Source organism: Convolutriloba macropyga, chromosome 7, assembly GCF_964194025.1.
Source record: "Convolutriloba macropyga chromosome 7, txConMacr16.3, whole genome shotgun sequence".
NCBI lineage: Eukaryota > Metazoa > Xenacoelomorpha > Acoela > Convolutidae > Convolutriloba > Convolutriloba macropyga.
In genome coordinates, this window is record NC_134474.1 from 38,446,710 (window position 1) to 38,461,057 (window position 14,348).

General features: G+C 37.7%; 1 protein-coding gene across 2 annotated transcripts in view; it reads right to left on the bottom strand.

Annotated features, from left to right (window-relative positions):
• Nucleotides 1-14,348, bottom strand: part of LOC142342845 (PDZ and LIM domain protein 7-like) — a 62,897-nt gene that overhangs the window by 22,013 nt on the left and 26,536 nt on the right. For both annotated transcript variants that reach the window (XM_075394467.1, XM_075394468.1), the window contains 4 exons: nucleotides 11,964-12,259; nucleotides 3,380-3,458; nucleotides 2,927-3,161; nucleotides 1,013-1,199 (listed from right to left, as the gene is read on the bottom strand). In XM_075394467.1, the coding sequence (XP_075250582.1) occupies nucleotides 1,013-1,199; nucleotides 2,927-3,161; nucleotides 3,380-3,458; nucleotides 11,964-12,259 (797 nt within the window). The remainder of the gene's footprint in view (nucleotides 1-1,012; nucleotides 1,200-2,926; nucleotides 3,162-3,379; nucleotides 3,459-11,963; nucleotides 12,260-14,348) is intronic.

The following is a 14,348-nucleotide window of genomic DNA, read 5'->3' on the forward strand; positions in this document are numbered from 1 at the left end:
GAAAAATGACGCCATGGACGCAATTCAGTTGAAAATGCACGAAAGAATGATACACCGCAAAACCACTCAATTACACCGCAAAACCACTCGCTTCTTCGCTCCACTTCCTGTTTCGGCATGACCAAAATCATCACTCCAATTTGACTTCAAAAATCACGAAAATGTGTGAACAGATCTTTAAAGACAGCGCCCCAATACAATTCAAATTCTCTGAATTCTAAAAACCAAGAGAAGGCCAAATCGCTTCGCGGCTATTTATCAGGCTGTTCAGCAAAGATCTTTTAGAACTGAACTGCCCCCGATTGAGTTCAACTGATCCAAATTGTCAATGAGAGCATATTAGATCACGTAGAACTCAAAAAGTCACAGGCGAAAAGTTCCATCGAAAAGTCAAATCAATCAAGCAAAAATGATGGACACGACGCGCTCGGCCACAATAACAACTTCGAACTTCATTGGACAGACGCCTACAACAGACGCTTAGTGAAGTATCCGATTTCTTCTGATACGCGGATTCACTGTGTGTGAAGAGGCCACTTGGTTAGTTGAATCTTCAAAGCAGAGAGGAAAGCTTTAGTTGAGCCTGTGTCTATTGGAATGCACTATGACTGGCCATAAAATCTTTTATAAAGACAATAATTTTTATCGTTACCTTTATATCGAATAGTGATTCTTTTTCGTCCAGAAGAAGACGAATTCATTAAATACAAGAATTGACCGAGAGCGTTAACACCTCCCGAACATCGATAGAGCAAACCAAAAAATGTAATTCCCAGCTTCTGGGACACTTCTCAATGATACCTCTCAAATCCTTTACTCAAAAGCTACTATTTTCTGCAAAATTTGTTCCGGACATTCGACGTCTTATAGAAAGGATCTGTAGGCGAGGGCATTTATATTAAATGCTTGACAGAAATCATTCATGATAATCGGCGTCTTTCAGTAACCAGAACTTTTAATGAAAATCTCCATTAACAATCTGACTGCCGAGGTTATGAATAAGGAAACATACTCCGACGATGCGCTGGTTGCACTTGTAGCAAGGTGGAGCAAACATGCTATTGTAATGTTTCTCGCACAGTAGCTGACCAGTTGAGTCATCCTGCACAAATCCCTCATCTTGCAGGTTAACTCCACAGATTGCACACTTGAAACACTCTGGGTGCCAATTCTTACCCACTGCTGTCACAAATGGACCTCTAACAAGAAAGGGGTACACTTTCAATTAGATAGAAGAACAATATATGATCCAATACTCCAAAATGAACTTCAATTAAAAGCTAATATCACGTACAAAAAAAGAAAGCCAGAAGATAGCCATACGATCGCAAGTAACTTTGCAAAAAATGGTTTCGCTTCAGGCTCTCAACGAAAATCCTGACATATTCTTTCTGAAGAAACTTCGTAAACAGATCAGATGGTAAACAACGTCATTCAACGGAAATCCTGTTATGAGCTAACATTAGCTCAAACTGATGTCCTCAAGAATAGACGCATTCCATGCTCTTTAGTTACTCTTTCACGTGTACTGTGCATTAATCGCATAAATAGTTTTGATTTGTAATGCTGTATTTTTCAAGCTTGTTTTTCATTATTTCTTGCGCTATTCCGAATTTCTTCTCTCCAAAATCATTCGTTCATTATTAGACCATTTCATTAACTTAACCAGACAATGTAGTTATATTCGAATTTCAACATCTGACAGGATAAAAATGCGGTGTCGCGGATAATTACAAGGAAATATGAGTACTTTATTTTAAAAATTGCAAAAAATACACACTTTTTAGTAGTATAGACCAAAGCACTAACTTACTGCCTCGGAGATTATATCTAAAATCAACTTAAATTACGTTTGCCACGCAGGTCCCGCTAATTCAGACCTAATCTATGATCGTTAAATTTTACGACCTGAACTCAATGACACTGCGGACACTCAGCACGGAGATAACTCGGCACAATCACTAAAATCGTCAGTAGAAATTTGATATTTGCCACAAATTTGCAATTGATTGTATTCTATATTTGGCACTAGATTTCTATGAAGGGCACAAGTTTAAGCATGCATGTAAAATTCAAAACAGAATGCGCTGAAAGCAAGCCCACATTCAGTTTACACCAAATTCAACAGTCCGAATCCAAATGTTCCCTCAAATTTACATGACAAGATAGATCAATCTTAGGGACGCTAATTCTACATTTGTGTCATTTTCTTGCATAAACAAAGGGCTTAAATGGGTTCCTACACACTCCCTATATTTAGTCGGGGAGAACTTTAAGCTAAATAAGCGTCCGAAAACATTTACCATGTCTTCGCTTTCAGAGACATGCTAAATCCCACAGCAAGATATGGATTCAACGACGCTTAGCTAAATGCTAATAAGACTGTTTCAGCTTGCAAGAATTCCGCTCTACCGCACAGCAGTACTTATTTTCACAGGTGGCTTCTACTCTCATAAACAAGTTAGCAAAAATACTCCAAACAAACGCATGCATACGGTTCACAGACGATCTCTGTCAGCACCTGAGTAGGAAAATTATGAACAATTGTAGAAGTTCAACTAAATATTGACCTGATTCCAAACTTCTATTTTACGACCATATTCTGACAACTGAAGCTCTATGAACGAAATCCTCAAAGCCAAATTAGATTTCAAATACGGGGAATAACATTATTGATTTACTTGTCTTATGAAGTACGATAAAACACTCAACTCCTTATTGCTACAGTAGAGCATAAGTTTACACTATCATCGGACACATAAATAACGACAGTAAATCACTGGACAAGGGCAGATATTAAAATGAGCTTTATTAGACGATTCAATACATCATCTAAGTCTATCTTCTTTCATAATCCTCGGAATGGTCCGAAGTTGACGCAAAAGAACTTGCCTCCAGGATAATTTCCGTTTTTTAGATGCCTCACCTAATGACCTCCTTGCACGCTTCGCATGTTGGATTTCTGTCTTGGCCACCTGAGCTTGTGTCCAGAGGGGGACCAGAAGGCACTGAGGCATCACTCGAAGGCGGAGATGGCTTCCACTCGTTGGCATTGTTTGCGGGGGTCGGTTCAGGAGCCACAGGGAGGGAGCTGGCCATTGAGAAGTTGGGTTTCGGAGCTGCTGGCGGCTGTTGTTGCTTAGGAAGCACCGGAATCGCTCCTAAACGTGAATTTTCGGATACTTATAAATTGGTGAACTGGGTTTTATATAACCGTTAATTCATATTTAACGAACTCCCAAAATTGTTAACCAAGAACGAAGGCTCAAATTTTAAAATTGAATTAGATTGACTCTGGTCCTGTCTGACAAAAGATCATAGTAGTAGAATTTAGTTAGCCTTTAAAATACTAATTGCACTATCTCCAGCTTAAATTTACCCTGTAAATTCTGACGGGCTGCATTGAGATTTGGTGTTCCTCTTGTAGGCGGTGCAGCAGAACCCGATTTCGGCAAAAACTAAAACAAGACAAAGAGATATGCCATCAATATAAATGCTAGCAGTCATCACAACGTAATGTTCCACATCTCCAACTTCAGAATGTCTATTCAAACAGCCATAATTAGAGTTCTGTAAAACAGTGTTCGACTATTGTTTTGTATCTTTTGTGCAATTGAGCGTCGCAGGATACCTAATTTTCCGTCATTTCTTTCCCATCTATAGATATCTGATTATCAAATACAAACAAACATCACCCTAAACGCTGGTTAATATTCCCTTAAGACATGGCCACCGAAAATGAGGACTAATTGAAGACATTCCTAATTAGAACTTTATCATCCTCCAATTTCAGACTTCAATCAACATAAACTATTCAACTTGCATCGTAAGACAACAAATGAGCAATACGAAGGTCCTTCTAATTCCGCGTAAAAAAGGCTGGACGCCCATCGTCGTTAGATAGCGACTGACCTTTTTTTACCTTTCGGAAGTAGAAACCAAGATGGTAAAAAGATCTGATTTTTCAACAAATTATAGTTAACATTTTCGGATCTTTTCGAGCCCCCCAGCTCAGTCAGTGCATCCTAAGCTGAGGTGCCAGACGGAAACCGGTATGTCCAGATCAACCCCAGAGGGAAAGTGTATGTTCAGACCGTCCAAGACGGAAAGCTCTTATGTTCAGGTTTCCGAGCGTTTTTTTAAGGCAAAGAATATGCGTGGATGGTGATATATTGCATTGGAATTAATTACTTAGTTACAGTCATCACTATCTAACATAGCCCATAATTGTATAAATTACTAATGTGAGGAAATAAGCTAAGCATTAGCTCTTACTGCTCCAAGCTATATCGCTAAGCATTAAGTCACCGCGCTCAGCTGAGCTTGTTGTTGGCGGCGGCTATTCCTCTGCTGCTGGGCTTGATCACCCGCCAGTGGATTGTGTCATTGCAGAGTTGGAAAAAGTGCTTCTAGTACAAATTCACTGCTTTTTATAGTGCCGATTTATACTGCTTGCAGGTGGCACAGCATGATTGGTGGATTCACTATGCCGACCTATACCAAGCCAACAGCAAAGTATGATTACATAATATAGCACTAAAAAATGTTGAGTTTTCTATCGTATGTGGCACTGCTACATCTCACCCCAAATTTGAGAAAATTTGAAATTTGTTCAGTTTGCGAATACGACTTCTTCTCTGGTTGATACAGATCTCCTTCTCTTCTTGTATCGGTTTGCTGCATCCAGTTATTGTGTTTTAATGGCACATCTGCTGCGGCAATAAATCAATAATCTTCAGGTACCAATGTGGGCAAAATCTGCCTCAACAAAAAACCATTTTAGGCAAACAAATAACAGCAACGCTCTTTTGGCGTTTTCATTAAAACCGAATAAATCTGACTGATAACTTGAACATCGCAGTCCGAAATAATAATGATCGACTACAAAACAGTGTTCGACTATTGTTTTAAATCTTTTGTGCAATTGAGCGTCGCAGGATACCTAATTTTCCGTCATTTCTTTCCCATCTATAGATATCTGATTATCAAATACAAACAAACATCACCCTAAACGCTGGTTAATATTACCTTAAGACATGGCCACCGAAAATGAGGACTAATTTAAGACATTCCTAATTAGAACTTTATCATCCTCCAATTTCAGACTTCAATCAACATAAACTATTCAACTTGCATCGTAAGACAACAAATGAGCAATACGAAGGTCCTTCTAATTCCGCGTAAAAAAGGCTGGACGCCCATCGTCGTTAGATAGCGACTGACCTTTTTTTACCATTCGGAAGCAGAAGTCAAGATGGTAAAAAGATCTGATTTCTCAACAAATTATAGTTAACGTTTTCGGATCTTTTCGAGCCCCCCAGCTCAGTCAAGGCATCCCAAGCTGAGGTGCCAGACGGAAACCGGTATGTCCAGATCAACCCCAGAGGGAAAGTGTATGTTCAGACCGTCCAAGACGGAAAGCTCTTATGTTCAGGTTTCCGAGCGTTTTTTTAAGGCAAAGAATATGCGTGGATGGTGATATATTGATTTGGAATTAATTACTTAGTTACAGTCATCACTATCTAACATAGCCCATAATTGTATGTATTACTAATGTGAGGAAATAAGCTAAGCATTAGCTCTTACTGCTCCAAGCTATATCGCTAAGCATTAAGTCGCCGCGCTCAGCTGAGCTTGTTGTTGGCGGCGGCTATTCCTCTGCTGCTGGGCTTGATCACCCGCCAGTGGATTGTGTCATTGCAGAATTGGAAAAAGTGCTTCTAGTACAAATTCACTGCTTTTTATAGTGCCGATTTATACTGCTTGCAGGTGGCACAGCATGATTGGTGGATTCACTATGCCGACCTATACCAAGCCAACAGCAAAGTATGATTACATAATATAGCACTAAAAATGTTGAGTTTTCTATCGTATGTGGCACTGCTACATCTCACCCCAAATTTGAGAAAATTTGAAATTTGTTCAGTTTGCGAATACGACTTCTTCTCTGGTTGATACAGATCTCCTTCTCTTCTTGTATCGGTTTGCTGCATCCAGTTATTGTGTTTTAATGGCACATCTGCTGCGGCAATAAATCAATAATCTTCAGGTACCAATGTGGGCAAAATCTGCCTCAACAAAAAACCATTTTAGGCAAACAAATAACATCAACGCTCTTTTGGCGTTTTCATTAAAACCGAATAAATCTGACTGATAACTTGAACATCGCAGTCCGAAATAATAATGATAACTTTTGATAACAATAAAAAAGAATGCAAAAAATCCATAGTTTCAATATTTGCTCACAATATATTGTCTAATTGTCAAGCCAATGTGAGATGGTTAACCAATAAAATGATTAAGAACAAAGATTAATTCAGAAACAGATTGAAACGATAGAGCACAATTTGGGGTAATTACTACTAGGAAAATATGGGTTATGTGAGGTATATAATCTTAATCAGGTAATCAGATCTATCTCACTGCTGGATATCCCAGTCACTTCACACTAGGTCTAAAGTGTTCACAAAGTCGACGGGTTAAAAATTATAATGATTCTGTAGTATCGATAATTGCGCGCGGTGGCAAATATCCAATTAGCAATACAACAGTTCACCTGTATTATGTGTTGTGCGTTCATGTTCAGACTTTCACGCGTTCACTACACTTTCGTGCGGCCTCCAGACTTCTGTGCGTTCATGTTTAGACTTTGATGCCTTCACCAGACTTTCGAGCTTTCATGTTTAGACTTTCATGCGTCCAGACTCTTGCGCTTACCAGACTTTTTATTCACCGGATTTCATGCGTTAATGTCCCGACTTTCGTGCATTCACGGCCACGCACATTCATGCATTCAAAGTCAAACAAACTGCAATGACTACACATAGCTTTCATACTTTAACTTGGCATAAATCAACTGGCTCCTAGAATTTCAAAACTTTAAAAACTAACTTTTTTTGGCTAAATATGATGTTCTCTGGCCTGTAAGGCATGGATTTGATTTTTTAAAATATTTTCTTTAACACGAGAAGTAAACGTCTTAAATGCAGCGCAAAATACTTAGAACGACTCTTTTCGCATTCGACAATTTGGTATTTATTTCTAACTCAAGTGAGTTTTGACTTTCTGCCTTGACGGCTGCTGCCACCTGATTGGGTACTCTGATGAGAGAGTGTAAGTCACCTGATAGGTATTATTTCTTTAACAAGGTTGAAAAAATTAGTGCGTTCATGTCTACACTTATGTGCGTTCATATTCAGGCTTTCATGCGTTCATGTTAAGACTTTTGTGAGCTTTTCGATGTTTCCAGACTATCTAATTTTTAACGCACGACGCCCCCAGACGCACGTGCCATATTTTTACAATGCTTTAGTATGTAATGGCTCGCGCTCTAAAGCTGGCAGGTGCATAACGTACTGGGTGGGGGGATCATGGGACACATACGACAACAGCAACATATTGTGCCCCCAAATTGACTATCTGCCATATGCTGTACCAATGTTCTTTTAATTATGCCTAATATTTGATATTGCAGTTTTTAGCATTTGATATGACATAACCAAACCTAGCCAGCAGACTGCCGGAAAACGATAGATGCTTGTCGCCTCCCATGAATTGAAACAACTAACGAAATAAGATAAACAGATCGACCACCAGTCCTTTAATGGAACGCTAGACTTTTTGGGTTAGATTCGGACTGACAATTTTAGGACACGTACAGTCTATAAGGAGAAAGCCCTAAAAAAAGCTTTTTCAAAATTGATTTTTGAAATCAGAAACTCAAGACCAATACTCAAGAATTAGGGCATAAATGTTTGGCGTTACTTAGATGCACACTTTTGATCTTTAACTAGTAAATGTTTACAAAATTTAAAGTTCCATGAGTTCAAAAGTCATTTTTTTGAGTGAGGTAAGTCACGCAATTGACCTAAAAGCAGAAATGACGTCACGCACACAAATTGTAACTGCAAAGCAGTAGAAGTCACTAAGTCAATGAAAAAGTAAATTCCAAGAAGTCAGGTCGTAAGAATCATCGCTGGAGACGACGAATTAAAAAAACATAGCAGGACCAGTCCTGAAATACAATCCAAAGAACTAAATAAAAACTTAGAAGTACTCTACCTGACCAGATCAATTCAACAATGCCAGCCAAAACGCAATCCAAATCATCTCAAATGTTGAGAAACTAAACCAATCAAACAAACTAAACAAAAATATACTCATTGCTAAAACTCTAGAAGCTTTTACGCCGAAGGCAAAATTTAATCCGTTTAAAAATATCTTTCAAAAACATTGTCAAAACCAATTTTTGTCTCTGAAATCGATCCAGTATTATGACTGCAAGACCTGAAAAATATTCATTGGCCCTTGAATATCGATTAACTCATAAAATGAGAAAATCAAAAACTATCAAACCCTGGAGGAGTTTTTCTGGCTACTGAGGCAAGAAAAATTGAATAAAAACAAATCTTTTCAAAAAATTTGAAATAAAAATGGGAAAAGCATCAAAAAATTTCTAAATTTGAAATGTTAAATTGTTGGAAACAAGTCGATTGACAATAACAACTTTGCAATAACTTTTTCTCAGACCGTGGAATAGGTTTCCTGGCCTTTGAGACTGTTGAAATTCAAGACATTAAAATGTTGAAAAACATTCGATAGTTGCTATAAACTATGCAGTGCCATATTATCAAAGGAGATTGATTCACTTTGTCAAAAATTGTCAAAAAAAAACTTGAAAAAAATTGTAAAAATTAGTATCGTTTTGCGTGTTTGTGTTTGTCGTACCAAAACATACAGCTCATAAAATGGTCATAACAATTAATTTTTTCTCGCAAAAGACCTGCATTAACTTTTAAAAAGTTCAACCTAAGATTAATCAAACGAAAAACAAAGCACTTGAAAGACTACTGAAGCCCACTTTGCGCCTGCAATGAAACTTAATGCTCGCTGGGCTCTACCAGTTTATCCCGTTTTGAAAGAACAAAAAGTCATTGAAAAATCTGTAAACATCTTTAAAAAACACAGCGCCCCAATAAATTTCAAATTCTTTGAATTGTAAAAACCAAGGACACCGCAAGATAGCTCTGCTCAGCTAACAGTTTCGCAGCTAAAAACACTAGCAAGGCAGAATTATTTACTTTTTTAATAATTTCAAAAAATTCAGGTTGAACATACTCTTGAAACCGCTTGAACAAAAAGCAGACTTGAAGTGATTCTGACGTCATACGATCGTAACAAAAATCTTGACGACGGTATAATAAAAATAGCAGAACAAGTCCTGACGTACAATTCAAAGAATTTTCATTGACTAAGCAAAAAACTAGACCAAGAACGGGCTATACGTGAATTAGGAAAACCATTTCTAGAAAAAGATTAAATTAAAAAACAAAAAATCAATGTCAAAATCAATCCGCATTTGAACAAAAAACCACTAGCGAGAAATAGAATTTGGTTCAAACAAAAAAATAGACCCAGAATGAACAATGGATGGATTGAGAAAACCATTAAGAAAAAAACCGATCAAAATTTTTTATAAAAAAAACCGTAAAAATCAAAGTGAAATAGCCGCATGTCAACAAAAAATCACTAGCGAGAAAGCGAATTTTTGTTCAAAGACCGTTTTCTAACTCTACTTTAAAATTAGAGGGAAAAATTTCACGCCGCAAAACCACTCGCTTTTTCGCTCCACTTCATGTTTCTACTCCAATTTGACTACCAAAATCATCAAAATGGGTGAACAGATCTTTGTATAAAAAAGACAGCGCCCCAATACAATTTAAATTCTTTGAGCTGAATTGTAACAAACCACAATGGCCCCAATAATAGCCGCTACCGCTTCGCGGCTAATATACATAACCGAATAACGTCGGACAAAGTGCTCTGAAACAACAGGCGAGCGGTTAACTTCGTCAGTAGCTAGCCACGGTTTAGTGAGGCTAGCTTTAGATTAATTGAAGGTGAGCGCAGCGGGGGTGCTCCACAGCTGGGGTGCAAAATTGAATTGGGGTGGACTGATATCGGGGCGGTGGGTGGGTGTGTGGGATCAATTTCTAAGAACCGCCTTTCGCACCAGTAAAATTTGCACCAGTATAATTCTCCAAAACAGTTTCTGTTAATCGCATACTTGAAGACCTGTGGGCTGAACGGCTATAAGAGAACTTTATGCAAACTGTGTGCTACCTCTTTATCCCGTTTCTGAAGACGAAAGTCAAATGGGTCAGACAAACAATCGACCAAGCGAAAAATTGCATAAAAGAGACAAACAGGATTAATATATTTGCTACAAAGCGCTTTTGAGAGCAATTAACAAGGATTTCCTAAAAAGTGCCTGTTAAGTCATTTATGAAAAACATTTCTACTTTAACTCATTGTTAATGAGGATCAGAGATGACATTACGTCACATAAAAGCAGCTGAAGTGCGGCATCAACAGAGAGAGAGAGAGAGATAAAAAGTGAACGATAAAGAGAAGGAAAGAAACCCTAGCCGACAGAGAGAGAAAGAGATAGGATTATCTTCCTTGATGGGAGTCGACTTCTAGTTTTCTAGCCTGGTTTGTAATTAAATCAAAGAAAAAATCTGATAAGTGCAAAATTTAAAGTAAAAGTTTCCAGATTGCGCATCTATAAATGATGCAGCAACATAGAAATTAAACCCTAGAGGAAGTTCCGTGGCTCTTGAGGCTAGAGAAACCTAAAAAATGACAAAAAATTTCCAAAAACTTAGGAATTTGTGATATTAAAAAGTTGAAAAAAAATCTATGACTAATAAAAAGTTTCCAGTAGCATATTATCAAACCCTAACGGAGGTTTTGTGACCCTTGAGGCTCAAAAAAACTTGAATAATGACTAAATGTAGAAAAATTGAAAAAAAATGCAGAAAATTGTCAAAACAATGCTAAAATTCGTGATGTTAAAATCTTGCAAGACATTCCATTACATCTAGAAATTATACAGCAACATATTTTCAAACCCTAGAGGAGGTTCCTTGACTCCTGAGGCCAAAAAATCATAAAAAACGACAAAAACTCCCAAAAAACTTTTATTATCTTTAAAATTGCTAAAATTTGTGACATTAAAAACTTGAAACTATTCAATGGCCAAAAAAAATTCTCAGTAACTTATTATCAAACCCCTTATGAATTTTCTGGCCCTTGGGTCTGGAATGACCGGAATAAGGAAAAATAAATGCCAAAAAATTTGAAAACAATTGCTCGTTTTTTCAAAAAAGGCTAAAATTCGTGATGTTAAAAAGTTGAAACAATTCCATTACCACTAGAAAGTATGCAGCAACCTATTATAAAAACCTAGAGGAAGATCCTTGACACCTAGGGCTAGAAAAATCAAAAAATGTCAAAAATTTTCTAAAAGCTTGAAAAAAAGTGAGCAAAATAGTATTAATGTGCGTATTTTTTATAGCGAACGGTTGTTCGTCAGTAGCTAGAAGCGGAGCAATAGTGGGGCGGGGCGGGGCGGGGGGGGGGGGGTCAAAAGTGGAGGGGTCTTCAACCTCTAAGAACCGCCATTCACACCATAGTATAAGTCTCCAAAACAGTTTGAGCTGAAACAGAGCCGAAAGGCTCTAAGAGCACTTAGTGCCCACTGGGCGCTACCGGTTTATCCCGTTTTTGAGGACGAAAAGTTAAAAGCGTCCGACGAAAAATCGGTCAAGAGAAAAATCGCATAGAAAAAGACTGACAGGACTAATATAATTGCTACAATCTTCGTTTGAGAGCAATTAAAAATAGAAATTTGTTTGTGCTTGATATCACTGTCTTAAATTTCTTGAGATTGACATTGGATGTCATTCGGTGAAGACACATGCGCTCATTTGGCATCCTTTCTTGCATTGCTGCTCTTAATGCAACAAAATTTTGTGCAAATTAATTTGAAAGCATTATATGAGCAGTAATATACATAAAATATTTAGAATTTATATACCATAAATTGAAGCAGCAGTGAGCCAGAGATCGAGCGTATATACTGCAAATACCACACAGCGACCATTTGTGTAAACACTAACCGAATTAGGCTGCGGCGGTTTCGACATCGGTTGCCACTTGCTCCCACCTCCACTCATTTGGGGACTGGGGTAACCCTGGTTGCCTCCACTGGGAGTCATCGAGAACTTAGCTGAGAAATTCGGCTGCTGCTGTTGCTGCGAAGGTGGATTGAAATAATTGCTTCCATCTGGTCGATTGTAGGTCTTAACTCCTGGCATCGGCGCAGATTGTTGGGAGGTGTAAGACGGACGATTTGATCCCGGTCGCTCCATTTGGTTAGCAGGCGGCATGTTTTTGTCAATGTAGCTCGACGGAGCTGAAATACAAAATATTTTGTAAGACAACTAAACTGTGGGTTGAAAGTACGGTTTAATTACTAGGAAAACAAATTAGTGTTCACAGGACTACACAAATCAGTCGTTAAATTTCTTCACCGAATTCTTACATAACCTTGAAGACAAGTAGTTCATGAAATTAAATGGGAATGGTGAACCAAAAGATCGCATCGTATTGGACATGTCAGAAGTTTACTAAAAAATCATGCAAAATATTTAACATTTTCTGGTACATTGAGCCAAGATTATACTTGAAAATTGTCAGCACACAGGAAAATAGCTACAGTAAACAAAAAGTCAACTTCATATAATCGCTCTTAATTGAAAGAAACTGCGCGTGACAGAAATTTCCAACATACTCGGCGAGTAAAATTGTTAACAGACTTTTGCATGGTAGAGATACAAGACAGATTCAACCGTTAATTTACACTTGCCAAGATCAATTTCAGGAATCTATTTTACTAATTTGCTCAATACTTCTCTGCTATCTCACATAAATCTTCAGGAGCACGAATCTTTGCATGATTTCACATTGCCTAGTTTCTGGACTAAAAAATAATAAAAAAAATTTGGGGAAAAGACGACACCGAATTATTGAAAACCTTAACTAAAGTTAGCAAAATGTAATTAAACATCACCGACTAACATCGGGCGAATTGTTCTCAAACTACTGGCGAGCAGGAGCGGTTGGACTCGTCAGTACCTAGCTACGGATTGAGGCTAGCTTTAGCTTAAATGCAGGGGAGTCGGGTGGAAGGGAGGACGGGGACACAGGGTGGAGGGAGCGCACGGATGGATGTCGAGCGGACTTTTATTTTACGTGTGGAACCATGTGCAGGCGTGGGATTGAAGGTGGGGGGATGGGTAAAGTGTGGAGGGCGGTCATGACCGTATGTCTCCAAAATAGTTTCCATGATTATTCGCATACTTAGAGCCTAGGAAGTATAAGCTCTAAGAACTTAACCCGGCGTTACCTGTTTATCCCGATTTTGGACAAAAGTCAAATAGGTCAGACAAATATAATTGAAAGGAAAAATTGCTAAAAAACCACAGGACAATTACACTTGCTACAGTTACACTTGCTCTCAAAACTTCGTTAAAAATAACTTTTTTAATAATAACAAAATGTTTTCTGAAGCTATTTTAAAAAACTAATATACAATAAATGAATATAACTTGTAAAGAGAAGAAACAAGCGAGATCGCTATTAGGCATTACCCGTTTTAAACGTCTTGTTTGCCGAAGAAAAAAAATTATAAGTGATACCTTTACAGTAAAAATTCATTTGTTTTCATTTCAACTGAGAAAAAAGTGATATTGGCGAGAAAATTATACAATAGAAAAACAAATAGACAATAGTATAAAGGAACCTGTACATTGTTTACGCTACCTCGAACTTAAATTACGCCGCATATAAGCCGAGTGAGATTTTTAACTTTAGTAACAAAATTTCTGTCAAGCTTCACAAAAATATTAAATAATTTTCGAACGTTGCAAATTAAACCATTAAACTGTTATCGGGAACAAACTGATTGATGAGAATGGCTTTTACTTTTTTCAGTAATGCTTCGAGAAGAAAGCTGAGTTTGGGTTAACTATTTGTATTCAAATTAAGTTTTCATCTCTTATTCATTTTGTCAGCACGCCGAAGTACTTGTATAGACAAGCACGCGTAAAGACAAAGTTTCTCAGCAGAAAAAAACTTTCGGATGAAAGAAATGCATTGTTTCTTGTTCGAAAAAATGCTGATAATCTTATTGCTTATCTAATCTATGTTCCGCATCGTAGCCCTAGCAGCTGCGATGTAGATTATTATTCCGCGTTGTATCACCTCTTCAACCAACGTGTTAAACACTTATCACTTGTTTGCAAGCATGCATTTTTAGCAGCTAGAATTCTTGTCACAGCTTTTTTTCTTTTTCACTGTTACAAAACAATTACAAGAGTTGATGTTCCAAAACAATTTGAAAACCAAACACTAAACGCTGAAGCGTAGAAAAAAGGACCAGAAACTGACGGAGAATATCCACGACTAAAACCGAAAGACTGAAAACTTGACCAAAGCCAGAG